This window comes from Aythya marila, assembly GCF_965140915.1.
Source record: "Aythya marila genome assembly, chromosome: 6".
Classification (NCBI taxonomy): Eukaryota; Metazoa; Chordata; class Aves; order Anseriformes; family Anatidae; genus Aythya; species Aythya marila.
The window spans coordinates 17,463,739-17,488,041 of record NC_139047.1 but is presented as its reverse complement, the minus strand read 5'-3'; the positions used below and the strand labels follow the sequence as shown (position 1 = coordinate 17,488,041).

Genomic DNA, 24,303 nt, shown 5'->3' with positions numbered 1-24,303 from the left:
GATTCTTACACAACATTCACTACCTTTATTCAACAAATAATTCAGATAAAAAGTAAGAGGGAATAAACACCTTAGAACATCATTTTAGTTAGGCTTAATAGATAAAAAAAAAAAAAAAAAAAGAGCTTGTATGTTTTTAAAGAAAATAATGGAAAACATACCAGTGTAGAGGTCCTGCCTCTTCACACGTTTACATAAGGAACTTGGTTTAAGCATACTTAAGTACGCAAGCCAATACAGACAATATTAGCCCAGACAGATTTGCAATATTTGTCTTTAGGCCTGTTTAGCCGAGTCCAGTACTTTCTAAATATTTTCTACATAGTTAACATTGTGTTAAGCTGAAGCACATACCACTTCAGCTATTTTAGATGCCTGATAAAAGGAAAAAACAACAACAAAAAAACACCAAAGTTAACCCCTTTGGGTGTAAAGGTTAATGAATTAGTATTACTTCATAGTATGTAAGTATTCATTCAGATACAACTAAAATAGAGGCTAAAATTTGGGAATTTGGGACACCTCTTTTACATAGAAGATGTAAAATATATTGCAATAGAGTATTTCTCTCTCAAACTTCCTGTATCAAAACCTTTTTTTCCCCCCCATTTAATAGGCATTACCAACTCGGTTACCTTATCCCCAAATCAGAACAGCACTCTTCCATTTCAAATAATGTCTTACATTATCTTCGTTACTAAAAACATCTCAAAGAAGTACATTTTCCAAATTCTAGCAAAATCAAATGGAAAAATTTTTGTACAGTCTCCTTCAGAATTTGTTTTATAGTTTTAATTAATATCTAGGAAAAAAGACTAGCTCTTAAGCAAAATACGAAGAGGGGTAGTGGTGAAGAATTAATTACCTAATAATATGATTCCATTTTTTTTCCTTTGTACCTTTAGGGTTCTCCAGTGAGGCCTGCTTACTAATACCATTAGCTTCAACTTGCCTTTAATTTATTGTGTGGCATGGAAAAATTAATCTTATCATATATTCCTTAAAACAAGACACTGAAATAAAGCCTCCTTATTAAATATATATAACCACAAAAAAAAGGAATTGGAAGATTTTCTACAGGACTGTCTACACGGCTTTCCTAAAAAACATTCTACTTCAAACAACAGGAAGATAAAAAGTATTTACAGCAAACAAGCCAACAACAAGAAGTAAACACAGCAGCACATGTCTGGCCAACTGTTTGTCTCCAGTCTGTAGAAGCTGTTCTTCCTGAGCCAGTACACAGGTTCGAGCACTGCAATGACTCACACACTGATCAGCTGAAAAACAAACCATAATTTTCATTAGGCTTCTAACTTATAAAGTATCTCTAAATCCAGTAGAAGATGTACTTATGTAACTTACTACGTTAAATTGTGTTGTAAGTATCTGTATTGAAGTCCTGCACACAAAGTTAATATTAGTCTTGACAACAACCAGTTCAGACATCTATTCCCAAATGGAACAGTTTACATGTGTTCCTAAAATGAAGAAACTTTTTGCAACAGATCTCTTCCTTCTAAGCTTTAATGCAAATATAAACTATCGTTAATATTCAGAAATTACTGCTAGAGATAACAAAAAAAAAAACAATTTCTCAGAACAGTTTTGAAACCTAGAATTAATTTATGGAATAAATATTTTAGGTATACCATCAGCTGTGATATTTTTACTCTGTATCTCAGTGTCCCTGTATCTTGACATAGCTACAGAGTTCTCAGGAATTCTGAGCAGCATCCTCTAGATGGCAGTGAAAAACCTCCTGGCAAGGACATAACTAAAAATTTGGGCCAGATACCTGCCATAGTTCATTCAATGGGATAGCAGAAGGATTAGTAATTATTGCAGCAAGTTACACAAGTGTATCCATTACAATTTGCTTTTAGTGATTTACAGTTTTGAAGTGCTCATTCAGTAGGCAGAAGAAAATCCCACTCAATTATAAGATATGATTTCTTACCCTTCAGGATAAGAAAATTATACTTGCTTTCCATATCACTGGAAGACATTCTTACGGTGCTTGTCTGAATTACATCACAGAATAATAGCTGGCAATATGTAGAAAGCTACATATTATGAAAGGAGATAAAGCCAACTATGTTTCAGCATGAAATATTTAGATTTTTTGAAGGTTATGAAGCATGCAAAAAAAAAAAAAAAAAAAGAAAAAGAAAAAACACACATATGGATAAGAACTCTCTTGTTAAGGATGGAAAAAAAAAAGGAAAGGTTGCCCTGCAGACAACTTTCATTGTTGAAAGTGATGTATGATGAGAACAGGCTGAGCATGCAATTTTCCAGCAGGTGCTGAACATACAACTTTGATCCACTTTTCTATTTCAGTGATTCCTAAGGCCCCCTTCATCAATTTTCTCCACATCTCTCCCCTAGACATGGATAATGCAGCAGCATGGACATTTGATCTAGTCTGTAGTATTTGCTTCTCTAAATCTCAGGTTTCTTCTTGAAAACCTGAGCATGATTATAATAAATAATTTAATGGACGTTTCTGGGGAGGAATGAGATGTGAATATGAGTATGTAGAAAGCACGCTTAAATAAAAAACTGCTAAAATTGAGGCAAAGTAGGACTGAAGTAGCACAGAAGTTTAAAAACAACAACACACCAAAAACTAAACTATCACCCCCCCCAAAAAAAACCAAAAACCAACCAAACAAATTCAAAACTGTTCATCTTGAACAACGAAAGATTCCCAATGAATATCAAACAGAATAGAACAAACATCACAACAAACATACTAACACTTGAATTTAACATGAAATATAAGTTAACTAGGTAGAGATGAGAGAACTGCAGTTCTTAACAACAGTTGAGAGAACAGATAGTTTCACTATGAGTGCAATACACACAAATGTTGTGGAAGATCACAGAAGGGTTTGGATTGGAAGGGACCTTAAAGGTCATCTATTTCCAACCCCCCTGCCATGGGCTGGGACACCTCTCACTAGACCAGGTTGCTCAAAGCCCCATTCCTGGGGCATTCACAACTTCTCTGGTCAACCTGTTCCAGTTTGTAATAGTAAAACAAGGATACACTACTAGTTTACCTGTTTCAATGGAAGGAACCTTGCTTTCTACAGCATTTGGCACTGCTTTACTCTCGTTAGCACAGGGTAATTCCCCATTTGTTGTCTGACAAGAACAGCAACCTATGAAGTAACAGGATAGTTTCTTTCACCACCGTATTATTTTTGCAAGTATAACAATGTATACACTATGCAGCTCACAAATAACCTGAAAGGGGAAAGTGGGCAATTCTTCCAATTTGCTAAGAGGGTATGTGTGTTACACTACAAATCTATAGAAATATTTAGCACAGCACTACCACCATGGAAGCAACACAAGTATTTTAGCTAGAAGGGAAACATAAGGGAAGTGACTAAGAAAGCTAAACATGAACAAGGAGTAGCAATGCTGTAGGCATATAATTTATTTTCAAAGAGACAGTTTAAAGGGCTAATGTCCTAAGACAGCCACTGGACTGCATTTATCACATGCTTATCAAGACACCATTACTTACAAAAAAAACAACAAAAAAAAAAAAAAAAAAAAAAACCACCTTTTTTTTTTTCCCTCCTGTCCACTTCCCCCACCTCTACACTGATAATAATCAAACCTTTCTCAGAAATATAAACCAGAGTCCTTGGAAAGCTATATCTAGATCTTCTTCCACCCTAATCTGAAGTTAACAACAATCCTTCCCAGGTCAGAATTAAATTTGGAACAGTACTTTATTTATTTATCTTTGTATGCCAAGCCATTTATTCATTTATTACAGATCTTGTTTCTGTACCTCTTTCTGGAGATGGCTGTGCAGAAGATGCCACAGAAGGTTGAGCAGAAGACCCTGCAGAAGGTTGAGGCACAGTGGCTGAAACTCGATTCCCTGCATTCCCTTCCGCCTCAACCTCCTCTGCTTGGCTACGAGGTGAGTATGGGTTCAGTACCTCATAGTTTGACTCTTGTCTATTTCTGTTCATGCACATAAGTGAGATGCCTGACATCAATATACTGATGAACAGAATCACTGCTGTGGTAATTATCTGTTAAGAGAGAAATGAAAATACACCTACATACAAAATAAAGGAAAATAGTTGCAAATATAACTCTACAGCTTCCTAAATATATTAAGAAAGGCATCTGAAAAGGGACAGTTTTCTATATTTACTGCTCTTACATCTTCTAGCATTAAAGGAATATTCAGTACATGAAACTAATTTTCCTCTCATGAATAACCCAGCTGCTCCTCCTGCTCCCCCCCCTTTCTTTTTTTCCTCCTCTCTTGTTTTTAATGGGGACTCCTATTTCTCATGCAATCCAAACATGTCCTCTCATCATTATCTTCTTTCTCCTCAGGGTCATTAGTGTTTCATTTTAAGTTCTGTTTGGGTACCTTTTAATTCCAAAGAGGAATGTACTCTTGTCACCCTCCAGCACAACTCTAATTTCCATGCTTTCTCCAGTGGGGACTATCCCATTAATTAACTTTTCCTTCTAATCATCTGCCACCAGTACCCAGAGTCCACTGTGAAGCTACTTTGCTACTTGTGAAAACACCACATGAATAATCTTGAGCAACTCATAGCCTCCCTATCCGTAAGGAAGGCAGAGGGAAAACAAGACAACTATCTACCCTAATGCACTTCACATCATCTGGTGAAGGTGAACTATTAATTGGTAAAAACAGTAGTTTAGGCTCAAGAATTTTCATCTCCTGATTGTGCAGAGAAGTCTTGCATAGTGCAAGCAGTCGCTGCTACACGTGTAATACTGATCCAATTTACTACAGGCTAAAAAACATTAATTAACTATTGGATGGTGACAATTTTAGATAATTATGAAGCTGGACTACAAATTAGTCACCAGGAAAAGGACTTTGCAATTCATTAACTGTCATTCCTATGCCTTTTCTTTTGGAAGATTACTCCCTTTTTCTTAGTCATAGCTGCCTAAACTTGAAGGTCATTGCTCAAACAAGTTGTTCTACTGTTTCATTACAGAAATACATTTTTATACTGATCTGTAAGCGTTCTATAGTGATATTGTTATGGCACCCTGCACTTCGACTGAAAGATACTTATATAAGAAGCAAGCAGAGAATGCAATTTCTCAGTAATGTATTGGATGTGTCAGAAATCAGGAGAGATTAGGACAGAACATATTCATACCTGCTGTTTTCCATAGAAAAAGGCAGAGTCAATGCTAGTGCTGTTATGTTCACCAACTATTAACAAGATTCCCACCAGAAGTGTTGGGATTCTGAAAGAGCAAAATGCAAACAAAGTAATGTATATAGCATGCTCCCACTAATCCTACAGGGAAACATCTGTACTAACTTACCCCCATCCAGCTATGATAATAAACCCAATGGGAATCTTTACTGTTTCTCTCTTCCTCAACAGAAACAAAGAGAAAGATAGAAAACCTACAAAGAACAAAAGAAACACCTTGTTTATTCTTAAAAAGGGAACTGAAAATTACAGAAACTAGACACTCTAAGATGTGACCTGTTCAGTAACCAAAACATTCCTCTCAGAACTTCAAATATTCCAAAATTGTATTTTTTCTAGTTGCATTTTGAGGAAGTAAAATAGAAATACCTACCGTCTTTAAAAAAAGCCATGAGTAACAAAACTTGAAGAAATTCTGCCACACTTTTTATTGTTTCCACATATAAATGCTTAGAAAGCATTTTTTTTTTTTTTTTGCAGGTATTTAAAAGGTGCCATCAGAATACTTAAGACACAATACTTACTTATAATACAATGCTTAACTAATTTATTAAGGTTAAAGCAGATTAGTCCTTTATAAAGTCACTGATAAATTTCACCAAAACGTTTCCTATGTTTTCACCTAAATACCTATATATGGGAATATCTTCTGGGACTGTCTATTCTATTTACAACTCAGAAGCTCAGCAATATTCTCCTTGTTGAAGTAAAGCTAGTATTTATGTTAGGCTATACTAATCATTAGCTACCTATCTCAGCTAAACGTAAACAGAACTTACTCCATAAAAACACCACAGGGATTAAACCTTTAAACTTATGGACTCGTGAACGGTACAAAGTCTCTTAAACATCTGAAGTCTGTTTTAATCACACCTGTATGGTTCTCCAAGTTCCTTGATGCATCTTTCTACTCTGCCTACTTCAAATAATCCCTTCATTTATTATCTACACCTGCAGAACACACATTGTTTTTAGGAATTGCAATTGACAGAGGAAAGAAATGTTGAAGTCCTTTTTTTTTTTTTTTTTTTTTTTTTAAAGCATAAGGTTTTACAATCTCCTTAATGATGAATAATTTAAAATCTTAAACTCTGCATCAAATAAAAAATGACAGTAAGCTTTTGACCAGTTGAAGGGCAACCCATCACCATTCACTCTATTTGTAATTGTTTCTGCCTTGAGACCTGGGATGTGTTTTTTGTGTCACCCTCTCCCCTTTCCCACCTCAAGCCAGCAAGACTGCTGCCTGCATTGCTAGAGCTTCAACCTGGCACAGCTTACAAGTAATTTGTAGAATTACACACAAGTGAAAGGAATAATTACTCTGAAGAATATAATCAAATTATTTCAGTACATGAATCTTTTATTACATTACCTAGTGCTGCCTAGAAAAATCATACCTGTCCACAGGTAGGTGCTATAAAGTGAGCTGTAGAGAAATATAAATACTAGGATCTGCAATGTGACGTCTTTCTCTTTAACAATGAAATTCCATATCACCATTCCAATGCAAGCAATAAACTGAAAAGAAAGGGAAGACTCCATCATTTGGATTTCAAAAGCAGGATGACAGAATAAAATTGAACACAGTGTAGTATAACTACAATAAGCTTCCAGACTCCACCCCCAGATCAACTGCAGTGTCATTTTATGAATTAGATTGTTTCATAGCATTAAACTAGTGCAGCAGTAAGCTCAATATTACAGTTATGTCAATGTCTGGGGTAAACCCCCTCCTTTCTCTCTTATTTATTTTTGACAGCAATTATATAGCTTATCTATAGCATTTATCTTAAATTATTCAGAAATGAAGCTGAGAACAACAGATGTTTGTTCAGCCAAGAATTATACAAGTTTTCATCATCATATGAGAGTTAGTACTGAAGGAATCTCAAAAAATAGACCAAAAAAATAACATGCAAATAGTAATACAAAGGTTCAAGCTATTTTTAAATTAAAGCTAACTTCATGCTGTTATAGACAAGAAGCATCTGCAACTCTCATGCACTACTTTCTTTCCCAAACGTGACTACAATCTAACCTGTTTACTTTTTTTTTTTTTTAAACTACAGAACACCAGACAGTATCTACTGCACTTATGTATTACACTCACTGAATTTAATAGTTGTACAGTTGGCTTCAAGGAAAAAAAGAACATGTATTCTATAGTTCTCTCTCAGCTTAAATAACAAATATAATTAAGCCAAGTCAGAGCTATTAGACTTTGCCATTCCCTAGCTACCAGCCATGTATTCCCACACCCCTTCCCTGTGTCAGCACTGGCACCTGTCTTATCCCTCTGTGAGTCACTTCAGGGAGCTACACCAGCATTTGGATTAGTTTCCTATTTAACTCATTGAATCAGATCACCACAGAGTCAGATGCACACTGCTGCTGATCATGGCATTGCAAATTGGCATAAACTGACTTGGAAGTGCACTTAATGCTATTTGGCAGTAACTTACAAAGCGAAAAATATATTGCAGAAGCCATTTGCCATTCTGATTGCTTACAGCTCTGTTTGAGATGCTGCTCTTTGAGAGCTGTACTACCAGCACAAAGGGTCATTCTGTCATTTTCTTCAAGGGTGTGTTCTAAGTCACAGACATTATTCAAACAAATCACGAATTAAATTCCTCTGCTCACCTTACAAAGATATCATGGTAGAAACCAAATTTGCAAAAAATGTTGCAAGATGTAAAATAAAATCTTCCTACTACTGACCTGAGCAACCAGTAGATTTGTTGTAATCATATGAGGAAGCTGTTTGTATTTCTTACTCAGAAGAACAACAATGAGAGACCAAATCTGGAACAGACAAGATAAAGTTGAATTTAAGACTAACACAAAACAAACAAACATGCAAGATGAACATTGTGGCAAACTACAGTGAAATTAAACATACAACAAATTTTCTTGACAAGTTTCTCAGCAACATGACTAACACGGTCAGCTCCATACCATCTGCTGCCAATCCCTGTGCCTCAGAAAATAGGGCCAGAAAAAGCAATGCATTGTTGCCTCTCAAGACTGTGAAATATTTCCAGGAAGAACCAAGGGTTTGCCTGCAGTGTGAAGAAGCCTGGCTGTTCCCCAGGACATAAATGACCTTAGAACAGCCTAGCAATGTGGAATTTAAGAGTCTCTTCACCCTGTCCCTTCTGAATCTCCCAGCATGACTTGTGATGGCAAAAGGCACTGCTAATATATTGCTTCCCTTGAGGCACAGTTTTTGGTATGACGGCTTCAGTGAGATACCAGCTTAAGGAACTTTCAGCTCTCTCCAATATGGAAACTTTTATTTAAAAGGTAAGAAAACCTAAGCACATATCTATAACACTTGTGAAGCCAAAATACAATGCACATTGAGGTTCTGAGATATCAACACCCTTTAAAAGGGCTGGACGCCTAGAACTGCTAGGAATTCTGGATCCAATAGGCACTGGTTAAGGTTAAATTAAATATTGTGATTAAACTGTGATTTGATGTAATCATTCCCCATGAGGTAAACAAGTACTGTTATTTCCACTCCACTCCATCATTTAAAAAAGGAACTAAAGATGAGCAGCTCGATGGCTTGTCCACACATACACCATACATATCAGGTGGCCAGATCCCAAACTCTCAAGCCCTGCAGCAGTGCTGTAATTCATTTACCCATTTTTTCCCACACTGTGCAGCTTTCCAGCTGACCCATTGCTAAATTAAGAAGATTGTGTTTTTAAACTCAACTCCTCCCTCATCCTTCTGAGGACAAAATGTCAGTCTCAGCTGATCATGATTTGATTTGCTGCTTATGTACTAAAGCTACCCTGACATTACAGTGTTTTTGTAGTTGACTTTACCAACACCTACCAGAGAAACAAGGCTGACAATACTGATGTCAAAGCTAACATTTTGGAGTGCAGATGCCAGTGGGTTGGGATCCATAGATGGAATGGTCAACAGCCATGCAGAAACATACATGATAGGTGCAGACACAAATGTGCTTATCACCATGCCTGAGGTAATCTGCAAAATGAATCAAACAGAACATGAACAGTTAAGCAGATCAAGTTAAATAGCCTGTTTTTATGAATACACCAACTAGCAATATTGTACCTTTGACTTAAGCAGAGCTTTAAACAAACCATTGAGTTGTTTCTGTGACAAATTAATTAGAATTTAAACCAGGAAGTATCCATTTTATATATACAGTTAAAAAGAAACTTTCGACAAGTTTTTGAAGTAGTAGGAATACATAAATTCCCCGCTGTGAATTCTTACAGAGCTTTTTCATATGTGTCAAGGATAGTAATGTCTCCAACCTAGTGGTGGATTCACAATGACACAATATACTTTTGGATGTAAAGATTCACACTGTAAATAAATATGCAAACATGTAGTTATGTAAACACTAATATGTATGAATTGATGAGAAGTATCAATATATATTTAAATTTAAATAATTTCTATCTTAGTTTTGCATTGTTTTTCCACTTATTAGAATTTGCAGTGATGGACGTACAAGTTTCTACTCATGCTTCAGATTTTTCTTTTAAACAAATATCCTGAGTTTGTTGGGCACAAAATTCTATCTTGTAATGCTGGACTTCCATTGTCTTCAAGTTTGGGGGGGGGATGGGAGGCTGGAAGTGTGTGTGTTGGGGGGAGCTGGGTAACAATGTTTAAATCTTAAATTGAAAAGGTTAATTAATACCTTCTACTTAAAATGCATTTCTACCACAAGATTTAACTGAAGGACAACACAGGAGAATCAGTTAAAGCACAAGCTCTTCAAGCTCTTCCACAAGTTTTCAGCATGAACCTAACACTGTTCTCACTGAAATCAGTAACAACATTCCTGTTTTTCCTACAAAAACAGTAGAACAAAGATAAGGTATTTGAAAAATAAAACAAAATAAATATAAAGAACTTGTATCTTTGAAGTTATCCTAGTTCTTCCTACTGTTTTCATAAATAGGAAAAGTATGAGGACAAATTTCAGACTCTGTGCCATCAAGAAACTTGAGACACCAGGAAAGAGTGCATTGGTTAACTATTAAATTTGCAATACAGTTCAAACTTGAAATCTGGGGAGTCTACAGAAAAGTAATTTCAGCTAGCCTGTTTATTATAAGTATTTCATCAACAAAAATAAGCCCATATGACAAGTTTGGGAAGAAAAAGACTACATACAATTCCCACTTCCATATTAAATTGAGCTGCAAATATTGCGACACCAGGTGCTGCTGGAAAAACTCCATAAAGAAATGCATAGTTTGATAAACTGGTGTGGTTGACTACGCTGTCACTCTTGTCCAGGAGTTCTACCATTTCTCTACAAAGAAATGGCATCAGAAGTCTGAAAAGAGAGGGAGGGAAAAAAAAACAGAATAGAAGTAATTCAAGACAGAGCAATAGAGTCTATTCATAAAAGACTGAATAGAACCACAACATTTACAGGCTGCTTCAAAATTTTGAATCACAAATTAAATTAAAAAAATACACAAAAATGTTTAAAAAGACACTGATGTCTGAGATCCAAACACATTTTCTGACTGTGCAGAAACATTCTTTGTATAACCTCAGATTTGAAAAGGTAGAATATACAAACAAAACTATTTTCAACTGTAAAAGCTGCTATAACCAGTAAGCAACTTTGAATATCAGACCACCTTTATGTAAACTGTCTGACATGGAACAAGGATGCAAGCTGAAAGCTTTGCCCAGTAATTAAAAAAACAAACGCACAAACATTGATGCTCCTCTGATTGCCTTTAGCAATATCCCTGATGTCACACTGACTCGCTCTGTAAGTCTTGCACAGGCTTCCATAAGTCCACCAGTAAAGCAGGGTGGTGAACAATCACTCATTTTTCCCATCTTCTTACAGAATTTATCATTGAGTTGGTTTACAAACTAGGTCTTTAAGCTTGCTAGTTAGTTGTACTGATACTCTAATAGGTTTTCAAATTTTCTATTCTAAGCATAATTACCAAATAAGATTTTGGTTATGCTGATTGTAGCTCTGTAGCAAATACTTGGCTCACCAGTACCTGAGATATAGTTAAGGGAAAATAATGACAGCATAAGTTCTAAATAAAAATTGTAATTTTTTATGTTCAAAAGTCAGTTTATCAGTGTAGAATGATAACTTCTAAGCTCTTCCAAAACAGCAGTCTGAAAGATTTATAGACACAGCAAACAAAAAAAAACAACTAATTTAGAGATTTGTTTAATCCAAAGAAGATGCAAAAACTAATCAAGTAGTGCTTAAACTTAGTCTTCTTTAACTATTCAAGCTAGTGAATTTTAACTTAAGAAAGTAATTCCTCAAACACCCAATTCATGACAGATGGCCTGAGGGCAGTCCAGTAAGCTGTAGCACCCTTGAAATTATTTTCTCTGCAGAGCCTGACAACAGGCATGTGGTCTGCAAAGTTTCTTTTGAAAATTAGAAGTTGTGTACTCTTAGAGAGTTTGGGAAGCACTCACACAAAATACAGGAGGTTAAAGACGCTATCACTACAATGATTTTGAGAGAAAAGCCATATGGGCTGTATATTCAGAGTTTAAAACACCTAGAAAAACTTTATAGAACAAAATTATAAAAGTACATAAATTGAACTTACAGTTTAGCTGTGATGAGAAGGATCAGTGCAACAAACATACCCTTTGTCAGTTTTTTTGTTTGTCCCACCATGGTTAGTCCAAGGTAAAATAGTGCAGAGCCAGAAAATGAACTGCCCAGTCCGTCAAGGAAATTTTCAAGGTATTCGGGAATTTTCTGGCCAAGAATAAAGTTTGAGATGATTCCTATGAAGACCATGAATACAATTGGGTTCTGCAGAACTCGAAGGAGTGCTAGGCCCACTATTTTGAACTTGCTGTGGGCCACAGTGCGATTATCCCTCCACTTCTGGATTTCACAGAGGATAAACCCCAGAGGGTTTAGCATCATAAGAGATATTGGAGCCACTAGGTAAATGTACTGGAGATACTCTGGGTAAGTGGTTTGATATAAAGCTTCAACTAGAAGACAGAAAATGAAAAGTGATGAGTGATAACATTTCAGAACAAAAATACATTCATATTGACATTGTTTTTTGATCCTGAAAATTAGAGAAAATTTGTTTGTTATCCTTCAGAGGCATCAGTATTCACAACTGATACAAGGTAACACACTACCTCCAATCACCATTAGGCCACAGTCATGTAATGAACACATTAAAGTCCTAACATTAACTTAACCAATACTACTTAATGATGCAACACTTATAGGAGGAAAAAAAAAAAAAAAAGGAAAGAAAACAACATAAACAATTCCATGCACCTTTTGATTAATTCCAAATGCTGAACGTTGATTTTTTTTTCTTTTCTGAATTGCTTTTTCTCCCTAGAAACATATGAGAATTGTGGAGCACTACACATGCATTCGCAAGACACAATATTTTTGAACATTTCAACATCTCCACCAAATTTTGATCTGTAGCAATGATGCAAAATACAAAATCTAGTTGCTTAGGTTCATTTTTAGATCAGTCTTTTCTATGAACAAGATTCTTGCAAATATCTGCTACTACTTTTAAGGTTCACCAAGTAGTAACTGCATAAAGGAGAAGTGATTCTTGGAAGTATTACAAGCAGGAGTTGTGAATATAAGGTAGATTTAAAAAATAATAGTTCTGCTTCTTTTTTGCTAACCTATAAATTTACAGCACTGCCAGAAAGAAGTTACAGAACTGACAAGGTTGGAAAACCTTGAAGAAAGTTTAGTGTTCAGCGAAACACTAATACTTCTCTGTGCTATGAAAAAACTCAAAATTTGACTACATACATTTCAATTCTGTGATCTCATGGTTTATTGTGGTTCTGACCTATTAGCTAGAGTAATTTGTGCAGATGAAAAAAAAAAGCTTTATAAAGAAGATCTTGAAAAGTGACTTCCATTTCTCACCCAGCACAATGATATAGACTTCTCCCCCTCTAATAAACATTTTTATTTAGTGAAACTGTAAACACTAAACATATTCTGATAAATAAAACCACCTTAAACATGATGGTAATTTTTTATACAAGTCAAAATTTTCCTAAAACATCACACCTGAGAGTGATGCTTTTATGCTGCTTTACGTCAAACACCCATTTCAATGAAATGCAGCTCAACAAAAGTCACATAGGAAATCACTCATGATGAATCACTAGGACAGTGAGAATAATCCACAATTCTCAGATGAAAAATTGCCTTTTTTTTTAAAAAAAAAAAAAAGAAAAAAAAAAGCAAGGTGTCTGCTTGCTGATCATAGGAATAAAATGCTATATAATGCTATTTTAAGACTTTCTTTTAAAACAATTCTCCTCATCCCAGCTGCTCAAAAATACATATAAATAAACCACTACTTGCTTATGCTTACTACAATTAACATCATTAAAGTTACTGTAACTAAGACATCATCCACACCACACTTCTGCTACATCTGTGTTTTAACAACACAGCACCTGAGAGTATATGATGCTGTTCTGTCCGAGCTGCATCATCTCTCCCAGTAATACAAACCAACCAGGCAAAGCTTTCTATCATAGCAATTCAGTTTACCTTGGTAAATTACCTTGCTAGCAAACCTCCTTACCAGCATCACCTTGCAACATAGAACTGTTGTAACAGTGATTAGAGAAAAACAGGCCGGTGAGCTTTGAAAATATAACCTGTATTTTAATTTCCCTATACAGGTAGTTATTTTCATATGTGCAAATCTTTGCTCAACAGCAAAAATTAGCATACTGGTTACTGCAGAAAAGAAGTATCACATTGGATGAAAAACTCCAGACATTATTTTTTAAATAAACTGCCTTTTAAAATATTGTAATATAAAGAATTGTCAATACTAACTTTTTTGTTTACAAATTTCAACTGAACCTTTTAAAGGCAGCATTAAAAAATATATTTCCATTAGAAGATCAGGTTTTGCTCAAACCACCACCTATTACCACAAGTAAAAAGAACTAAGCAAGGCACTCCGTGTTATCCAGCCCTGCAAACATTCCAGAGAAGCCACTAACATGAACAGCTTGCACACAACACAGCATGAATCAAAAACTGGTAAAAGTTTGGGGGTTGGAGAAGAGAAGTGAAAGGGCAAGAAAGGAAATAAACAGCTGTAAGAAACAAAGCCTACAGTTTCTGTTGTGTTAGGTATGCCATTAAGCCCTTTATAAACTAGATGTTGTGAATTTGGCTAAACTGTGTATAGAGGAAACATGAATCATATCTTATACGTTGTGGATATTTGGAGAAAAATGTAATCCAACAAGAAAGTCATTCAACATAGAAAGAATGTTTTGAGTAGAAAGATGCAAGGCAAATATATTCAGAGAACCTTAAAAGAGAAGAAAAAGAAATCCTAACTGGCATTTTAATCCAGCACCAAGAAACAAAGAGGTAATTCTCACAGCCGTATTTGTGATATACTTCTGATTTCCCTCATGAGGAATAAGTCTCAGGAGACGTAACTGAGGGAAATGGTATATTCATCTAGGGAAGAAAAAGTTTGCAATTGCATTTGTCTATATTTTATATACATCCAGAAAATCTGAAGAGAATAAAGATCCAAGATTCTCTGGAGCATGCTGCCCTGGAATAGGGTGAATAAAACTGCCAGCTCCTCAAATTATCTAAAATATGGAGCTACATGTAGCTACATGTAATCTGGAGTTGAATGCTTAGGCTTTTCTTTTGTAACTGTATTTTCAATTCTGTAAGCAATTATCTTGCTCTTTCCTTTGCTAGAACAAACTTTATTGTTTATTTTATTTTTTTTGTTCTTAACTTTATCTGGACGGTAACAGTGATCTCAATAGAATTTGAGAGGCACAAGTACCTTCTCCTCAAGGAACAGCAAACAAATACAACTGAATCCAACCATCCCCTCCAAATGCTACCCACTCAAGGTGTGTTTTGAAACTCTGATACTTGCACTGTTCTTTCTGCACTGGCCATACAGGTCAGCCTGGGGAGAGGCAGCACTGAAAGCTGCGCTGGAACAAAGAACCTCCCAAAGTAAAAAGTACAACTCCAGATCCCTTGTTAAATATCATAGTATATAACTAAAAAACATATCAACATATGCTTAAGGAAATCTATAAAAAAGGGAAATAAATAAATAAATAAATACCCAATGGGAAGAAAATAATAGTCTGCAGATTGGGATAAAAATCAAGTTTAATAACTGATATTGTCTGGAATTAGAAATATAGGCTTACAAGAACAAGACGACACAGCTATGCAAGTTGTACTCTGAATGCCTTCTCTTGTTTTTTCCTTTTTTGTTTAACTCCACTGGAGGGGTGGTTAATTGCACATACTGAGAAAGGCATCACAGCCACATAAAATTCCAATTTGAGATAACACAAATGCAGATTACCACAAATCACACAATAATCTTCCTTTTAAAAGACTTCCTTCTTCTAAGACTATCCTAAGGCACATTTACTGGTTGTGACAGAACAAAGATTAAGGGATGGAACATGACTGGCTACGTAGATTAACACAAAAATTAGCTTGTTCTAAGTTTTTTCTAGAGTCTAAGCATATTAAAAGTGTGTCTTACACACACCTTAACCAGTAGGCATCAACATTATGGCTAAATGTTTTCTTTGAGGTAGACCAAGAGTTAATGACAAATTCGCACAAAATCCCTCTATTACTATTTCAGAGGCCACAGATACAGACTCCATTTTTTTTATTGATAAAGATCACAGTCCTATACAACAGAAGATAGATTGTTTAAAATTGTTTCATTCATAACATCCAACAGTTTGCTTTTCTTTTCCCCTCTTACTGAAAAGCATGTGGTCTGAGGATATTTTTTAAATTAGTTTCCTCAAGAAATGTAACAAGAAATTGTTAAGGCAGTTCATAACTTCAGTCAATTTCATATAATGCAAAAGAAAAGCAAAGGCATCTAGAGCACTGAAAAATAATTTTGAAGAGGAAAGCATAAGGAACTACTTACCTATTGGATATCCCAGTGCAAAGTCATTGCTTTGTGTAGCAAAAATAGGGAACAAACCTGCTTTGCTAAATCGATTCTCAGGACTGGCTACCAACAAGGTTAAAACGCAGACTAAGAAAAACACAGCAGCTTTGGCAACTAAGATACTGTACAGGAAAGACCAATTCACATTAGAAAAGTTAAGTACCACCATGTTTTTGAACAGTAGTGCTGGGAGTGCAAAACGTGAGACAAAGTTTCCCAGTCCTTTGGCCTGAGTTGACGTGATAATGTTGGCTCTTCCAGCTATGTAGCCACAAAGAATTATTCCAAAACATTCTAACAGGGCTGGGAAAAGCCTGCTTATTGACATAGAAGGAGGACCACTGGTGGTATTGAGTCCAACTTGTCCAGGCAAAGCAATAGACATATTAGCTGAAGATGAGAGGTTCTCAGCACTGAAGTCTGAATAGCTATCCATTTCCTCTGACCACCTCTTCCAAAAAAAAGAGCATGCAGTGATCTCATCTGCAAAACAAACAAAAATATTCATTAACTTCTGAAACTGTGCTTGTAAACGTTTTCTGTCAGCAAGCCAGATACGATAGAGTTTATTTTTAATGCACTTGTAAGTATAAATAGTGAGAAGAGTAATAAGTAGATATTGAGAAACAAATCTGAGAAAGTGAAAAACTGAAATACCATTCTGTACTCACACATTCTTCTCTCAAGTTCACACATCCCAACAAGACAAGTGGTACAGGCTAAATACTGAAATAGTAATTGTAGCTTGGGAATCCAAAAAGGAAAAAAAAAAAAAAGGATCTAAACATCATTGAGGATAAATTATTGCCCTTTAGCCCTTTCCAGTCAGAAAACAGTAATTGTTAAATTCTCAGAGTATATTCCTTATTTTCCTGGACTACCACTAGAAGCCTAGTTACCTCTCTATTGGGAAAGCATAAGACTCTGTAAACACTCATTACCAACTTACAATCCTACTTACCTCCTCAACTCACTATCAATTCCCAGGTATGGTCCTCACATTCTCTTTGCTTTCAACTATCAAATTGTTAATTTTCTTATCTAACTCCCTTTGTTTGCCCCATGACATCTTATCTCAGGTCCTTCCTATGCTATGTCTTACTTGGTTCTTTTTCCTCTGCAATAAAAATACACTTTAAACTTCCAACATTGAAGTCCTACCCTTGCTCTCCCTTTAGCTACTGCTATTTCATCTTTGCTTCCATATGCACAGCTTCAAGCATGGTCAGGAACCCTCCTTTACCTCCACCTTTACACCCTGTTTAACCCAAGTTCTGCCCCTGAAACATCTCTTACCAAAATCCTCAGAGGCCAAAAGTCTTCTTAACCTTTCAGTATTGGTGTTCCAACCTCATCCTTTGTGAGCATCATACATCATAACCACTTTCTTCTCGATCTTGCCCTTCCCTTATCTTTTGTAATTAGAACTCCTCCTAATTCTCCTCCCATCTCTACTTGATCCTATGGCATCTACATGGGAGGATCCCTCAAAATTTCTGTGGGTGCTGATAGGGCTCCTTCCTTGTTCCTCTTTTGTCTCCCTACACCCCCTGCCTCTGTACTTTCATAAGCCCTTATTCAGTTATAAACAGATGACTCAGATCTCTTGCTCTCTAATCTAGATCCACCTTCTTTTGCTAAAACTACCGTTTCAGCCTGTCTCCAGGATTTCTTTTGTGAACGTCCTGCTGTCAATTAGAGTCCAATGAGCCTGAAACAGTTTTCCTACCTTCCCAAAGAGATGCTCCCTCAGTTACTGTGGGCTATCTATTTTGTTAGAGGTAAGGGAGAACAGTTAGAAAACCCTCTGCTTCAGGGCACATGCAGACTTACTGGACTCACATTGATATATAATGCTGTCGCAGGGAAAATTTTTAGTCCATCAGTAGCAGTTCTTCCTTTGTACACATCCTTGTACAGACATCCAAACAAAGCCACAACAACAAAGCCCCCCAAACAACAATTTGTTTCCATGTTCCTTCCCATTCTAAGCTGCATGCCCTCACTCCATCGTGGAACAACAAGAGCTCTTTTCCCACTGATCAGCCAAGAACATGACATTGTATTTCAATACATTTTGTGCTTTTTCTGCATGCAGATGCTGATGTTTAAAAGCAGGTCATCAAAAGACTGAGTAAAACTGCCTGTTTCCTCATTTCTACCCAATATTAGAATCCCTTTTGGTTTTGATACCCATAAAGGAACAGCATTTACTGCTCCAACAGCACGGCACCTGCTACGTTTGCCAGCTGAGCGTCTGGATGTTGTGAGAGGTGGGTCCTCTCAGAGCTTGTTTGGAAGCTGATGTACTGGGAAATCAGTATCACCTTCTGTCTGAAATGTAGCACAGACTAGGCCTAAAACAGAGCCAGTCCTTTCGGAAGGCAGTGAGCCTGTCCAACGCCATGCTGCCTTCTGCTACAACTGCGTCCTAGTGGTAGTTCAAGCGAGGAGTTTTAAAATCTTATTTCCAGAATTTTTTTCCAGCTTAAAAGACATTAATATTCCAAACTTGGTTTAGGCTGGCTTGCCAACTTTAATTTTTCAAGGTAGCTTTCCAAAACCTTGTCAGTTACACATCTTATACACTTTACACCCACGGTACTGCTGGGGACCACTGGCATCACATCCTTCACGTACTTCTGTACATAAAACCTGGTCACTTCTCTTCAACAGTTCTGTCAGGTTGAACATACACCGTTACTGAAGATTTCTTGCACTAACTGCTCTGAGCAAGAACACTCCCTGAGAGTCTTTCTTCATCAGCATACAGGATTCGGGGTAATTTCAGGAACATGGACACTGCAGCCCATGTATTATCTCAAATTAACAGGGCTGGTCATAAGACCAAGATTATTCACTTATATGCTTCCATACACCCAATTCCAAGTTCCATTTTAGCATGCTGTCTGTGCACATCAGGCTACAGCAACGCCTTCAAACTATGACTGGCACAGAAACCTAACTTTCATATTTTCTCAACCACAAGAAGTCAGTACTTGAGCATGAGACCATGGGATCATAGAATGAGTCACAGAATGGCCCAGGTTGGAAGCGACCTCAAGGATCACCCAGTTCCAACCCCCTGCCATGGGCAGGGACACCACCCACTAGATCAGGTTGTCCAGAGCCCCATCTACAGCACAAAACTACCTCTCATCTCCCAGGCTGTGATGTCCAGAGCAGTTAGATGGACGCAAGGAGTTGTCAAATTTACTCCAAGCCTCCACACTAACGTAATTGGGCTTGCATCAATGGAAGACACACCCTATTGATGAGAACCTTGTCACCTACTCTGGAAAGTGGTTATACATCACCTCCTAACACTCCGGACAGCCAGTTCACAGATTTCTTACCATTCCTGTTCTTCCTTCTAACAGACATAGAAGGAATAGCCCTTATAAGAACTGCGTGCTTGGCAAGGAAGAGAAATTTGACCAGGACTGTAGCTTCTCCACCCCTGCACACATGCGTTTGGCAAGGTGCTCCCTACCTTCAAGAAAAGCGTACAGAAAACAAGTCATCTTATCACACTGCAATGTTGCACCTTGCTTCCTGCAACTTTGACCTTCCCCGGTTTCCCAGTATCATGTGCTAATGAAGTACACTTCCCAGGTAGCAAGGGATTCTCATGGACCCAGTGGTCAATGGTCTAACGCAGCACATCAACGCTAACCCTACATATTAATTTTTGACATGACTAAAGCCTAGAGTACTCTGGAAAGCAAGTCCAGATAGTTTCTCCCATTTTGTAGAGACAAAAAATAAGGCCAAGGCAGACTGATTTATCATAAATCAAACATATCAGTGGCAAAGCTGAGATTCCCAGTTCCCAAAGCAGGGCTTTGTACAGCAGTGTGGTTAGATCTGTGCACATCAATGGCTGGTTTAAGAGCCTCCCCAGCCTCCTTGTATCCTGTCCTCAAGGAGCAGAGAGCATGTAACAGCAAGGTAAATAAGCAAATAAATCAAGTCAGAGCAAAGGTGAGATCTTGTATGCCCTATTTCACCCCCTGGCAACCTGCATACACATATTCACATGTAGCATAAATACAAGTCATGAGTCAGAGAGTTTATGCCCAAAGCTTTTAATGAAAAACACCACAATGCTGTTGTAATTCATCTGGACCAAGCAGCTGCATCATCCGAATCTGTCAAGTAGCCTGGCTACCTCTTCCTCCAAGGAAAATAACTCTCATTCCAAGCAGGGCTTACTTTCAATGTTGTTTAAATGTTGTATTACAGTAATATACATATATAAAAATAAAAGATACATTCACCTAGATTTATTTAGACCCGAAGCTCAGAGAATTATCTCCTATAGAACAATGGCAAAACTTGCAAGAAATAAAGCAGACAACAAACCCTTTCTCCTACTAGGAATATTTAAGGAAGCAGTTGGGATTTGCAAAACATCCAAAAAAGAATCAAGCTTTGTTTTGTCAAATACAGATTTTCAATGCTGAATTCCTGAAAGCCAGCCACATTCTACATTAGCTGCAAGGTAAAAAGCATTTTTTGGTGCAGCCCTACAACAAATAAAAGCTTGCAGGACTGCATGGAGATAAGACTCTGCAACACAACATGTTCAACCTGCTCCCTACTCTGCTTAGGCATTTTTTTTAGCAATAACAAACTTTTTATATATGTATATAACCTTTTTATATAATAACAAGGCTTAAAAAAAAAAAAAGAAAAAAAAAAAGAAACATTTAATCTGTACCAGAAGTATATTCTCCTGGCTGTACTTATTTTCCCAAATTCTTACTCACAAAAGCCATAGTCTACATGCAGTTATGTACAGTGAAAGACTTTTGCAGCCAGAACTTCTTCCTCTCTTTCTCTCCTGAAAAGACGTTTGAGCTATGCAAGCTTTTTGCTTGCGCAGGCCAGGCGCTCGCAGACAAGTCTACCAAGGCAAATGCTTTTAAGCCAAGACCACGCCAGAATTGGTTAAACACCCTCTGTTCCCTCTGTACTGAAATTATCTCTCCTTCTAAAAATCTGTGCGAAATATAGAATTGGTCCCACGTTATAATTCAGGACTCACTCACATGAATACGCAGCAGGCTGACTCTCATTGTATCAGTCAGCAGCACGTGCTAAATCCCCTATCTTCCTCACAAGATCAAAACTAACACGGATATACACCCACACATCCTACAACCATCTTTTGTAGAACACCACAAGCACTTCTGCAGCCTTCCTTCAGGCTATCTTCACCTTGAACTTTGTTCCAAGGGCCCCTGTAAAGTCAGGCAGGCATGATTTCTGGTGAACCACATGAGTTTCAAAGACAGAAACTGCGCCATGGTAAAGCTGTTACTGCCACTCCTCAGAGGGCTTTCAGCATGAATCACCTCTTCAGCTCCAGAGATGCGCACATCCCAGAACATTCATGCTTACCAAAGACTGTCTATTGCAGAGCCATGGGTATTTTCCAGAAACACAGGCTTTTGATTTACTGATTATCAGTAAATTATTTCTCTCGGTTCCTTTTGCTCCACAGGATACGTGCATTTACATAACTGTAGTGAGCTTACATAATGACTAATCACACATTTAGCATACAGCCTTATCACACCTAGGGCTGAACTCAAACTAGCTTCTCATGTGAGCAAAAATGTCTTCAGTTCAGTTTTTAATGAAATCAATATTGCTGAGTTGATGCAAAACCAAAGCCTTATATATTCTACACAGAAAGCCATCAGTTCATACAGTATGTATAACATTAACTAGTCAAAGGACGCTAAAATAAGCAGATATAACACAGCCCCAAAGGCAAGAGCTTGGCTTTGCCCACATAGGATATATCAAGAATTTAAGATTAAGATTTGAATGCTTAAAAGCTCTGTCACAGCTACATTGCTGGGAACTAATAATAAACACAAAGCTTTTAAGAACAATGCTGCCTCATCCGCTGTTGACTGTGTCAAGAACAGCTGCTTGCAGCCCATCCGTCAGGTTGCACCCGTACAGAAGAAGAGTTCAGACGTCGTGAGAGGAAGCCTAGCATGAAGACTGACAACAGTTGGAGAGCAAGGAACTAGCACAGTTTACAATTCCCTTGAAATAAACCAGAGCACTGATATTTGCCTATGTCTCCTGTAGGTTGTCAATATTTGTAAAGTGTTAAAATTCACCAGACCAGAAAGTCAGTTCTCCAGCAGCTGGGAGTTGAGCAACATCAGGTTCTTTTCTCAGCATGAGACTAGAGAAGTTGTCTCCTCCTTTCCCAGCAGGAAAAACCCTTTTGTGTTTTGTTGTTGGTGGTTTTTTTTTTTTTTTTTTTTTTTTTTCCCCTCCTTTGTTCGGATGGTTTTGATGTTGTTTTGTTTTAAACTATGAGAGATTGTAGGAGATACCTCAATCCTCTATGTACATCTCTCTGGTCTCTCAGAGAAACTTTCAGCTGATCATTACTCTCACAATAATTCTGGTGACACTAGCAAGACTGCACACTGTTCATAAATTATATCCCACGCTGTGACCTTATTTGCTACCCTAATGCAATGCAGGAACACCTCACGTGTGACACTAATTTATTCAAGAGGCTGAAAGTTAGACTGGGGCAGGAAAAGTTACCCTTCACAGCAGCTCCAGCATCTCAGAGAAGAACGCAATGTACATATTTTTATGAGTTTTTACTGTAAGTCAAAAAAAAAGGAAGCATCTGCAGATAGTTACAATGATAAAATTAAGTGGGAAGAAGTGATTACTACAGCTCTTGTTCTTGCAAGTTAACCACAAAATTTGCTTTTCTCTTTGCAGGGCCAAGAAGGCAGGTACAGAATAACCCCGCAGCAGCAGTTAACCTGAGAAGCGTGCCACCACGGGCTTGCAATCCAAACACCGCCACAAGAGATTTCGGGCCTTGCACATCTCTGAGCGGCTGTTTCCCAGGTCACGTTTCCCTTCCCCGTTTCCCGTGCTGCGGTTACAAGGCAGCAGCGGAGCAGCGCAGGAGGGGAAAGTGAGCACCCGCAAAACCCCCAGGCGCCAAGGCCTGCCCCACAGGGGCACCCAGCGCTGCTGCAGGACGTGGCCGTGTGGGTGCAGGAGGTCCCGAGGAACCTCAGAGAGATCCCAGTGAAGCCACAGCTGCCAGCAGCGCAAAACACCAGGCAAGAAAAGCAAGCGGAAAGCGCACCTTCCTTAATTCCCAGTTGGGCTCATCTGAGGGTTCATTAACAGACACATGCGTTTTTGGTGCAAGCAGCAGTGAATTTTTCGGCATACAGATCACATTTTGTTGTCAGCATCTCTTGAAAGCCGCCCCGCAGGGCTGAAGCATCCCTCGCCTCACCGAGAAAGGGCCACGACAAGCAGCCGCCCCAGCCCCGAGCACACGGCGCTTTCCACGCACGGGGTGAAAAAATAACAGCGCTACCTGCTGTGACAGCTGGCTTTGGGGGAAAAGAAAAAATACGGAAAGAAAAATACCAGAGGATGGGGGCAGGAGCGGACCGCTTACCTACTTAGCTTTCGGCAGGCACCTCCGCACGAGCGCGCGTATAGAGGATTTCTCCCCTGCCAAGGTGACCGCCTCCCCAAGGCCGAGGCCGCCGGTGCCGAGGCCCAGGAGGGGAGGGAGGGGAGGGAGGGAAGGGGAGGGAGGGTCTGGCCCGGCCCCGGAGCCCGCCCCGGCCCGCCCCGGCACCCGGCCCGAGCACCGCGGGGGGAGCGTGGCCGCAAAATGGCGGCGGCCGCAGCGTGCCCGCAGCGCGTCCTGCCAGCGGCTGCTCCTCGGGGCGCACCGCGCTCCCCGCTGCCGGCAGCCGCCGCCTGCCCTCGGCCTCTTCGCCCCCCGGCTGGCAGCGCCTCGCCTCGCCTCCCCGGCCCTGCCCGGGCTGACAGACTTTATCTGCCCGCGCCACGGCTGCCGCCCTGGGCTTGGTCCCGACGGATAGCGGGGCCGGCTCCGCACCTCCTGCCGGCGGGGTAAGCAGCCCCCATGCCCGAGCTGCTGGGCCTGCTTCGTGCCCGGCCTCGTCAGGCTGGCTGGAGGGATGTCGCACGCATGCTGGCAGAGA

General features: G+C 38.6%; 1 protein-coding gene across 1 annotated transcript in view; it reads right to left on the bottom strand.

Moving 5' to 3' along the window:
* GPR155 (G protein-coupled receptor 155) overlaps positions 1–23,863 on the bottom strand; it is a 30,327-nt gene extending 6,464 nt beyond the window's left edge. The window contains exons 1-12 of the mRNA XM_082763884.1: positions 23,745–23,863; positions 16,247–16,753; positions 11,867–12,266; positions 10,431–10,596; positions 9,108–9,263; positions 7,977–8,060; positions 6,653–6,773; positions 5,362–5,446; positions 5,190–5,280; positions 3,815–4,064; positions 3,069–3,170; positions 1,147–1,280 (exon numbers count right to left, since the gene is read on the bottom strand). Coding sequence (XP_082620010.1) covers positions 1,147–1,280; positions 3,069–3,170; positions 3,815–4,064; positions 5,190–5,280; positions 5,362–5,446; positions 6,653–6,773; positions 7,977–8,060; positions 9,108–9,263; positions 10,431–10,596; positions 11,867–12,266; positions 16,247–16,706 — 2,049 coding nt within the window. The 5' untranslated portion in view covers positions 16,707–16,753; positions 23,745–23,863. The remainder of the gene's footprint in view (positions 1–1,146; positions 1,281–3,068; positions 3,171–3,814; positions 4,065–5,189; positions 5,281–5,361; positions 5,447–6,652; positions 6,774–7,976; positions 8,061–9,107; positions 9,264–10,430; positions 10,597–11,866; positions 12,267–16,246; positions 16,754–23,744) is intronic.
* Positions 23,864–24,303: the final 440 nt, after the last annotated feature.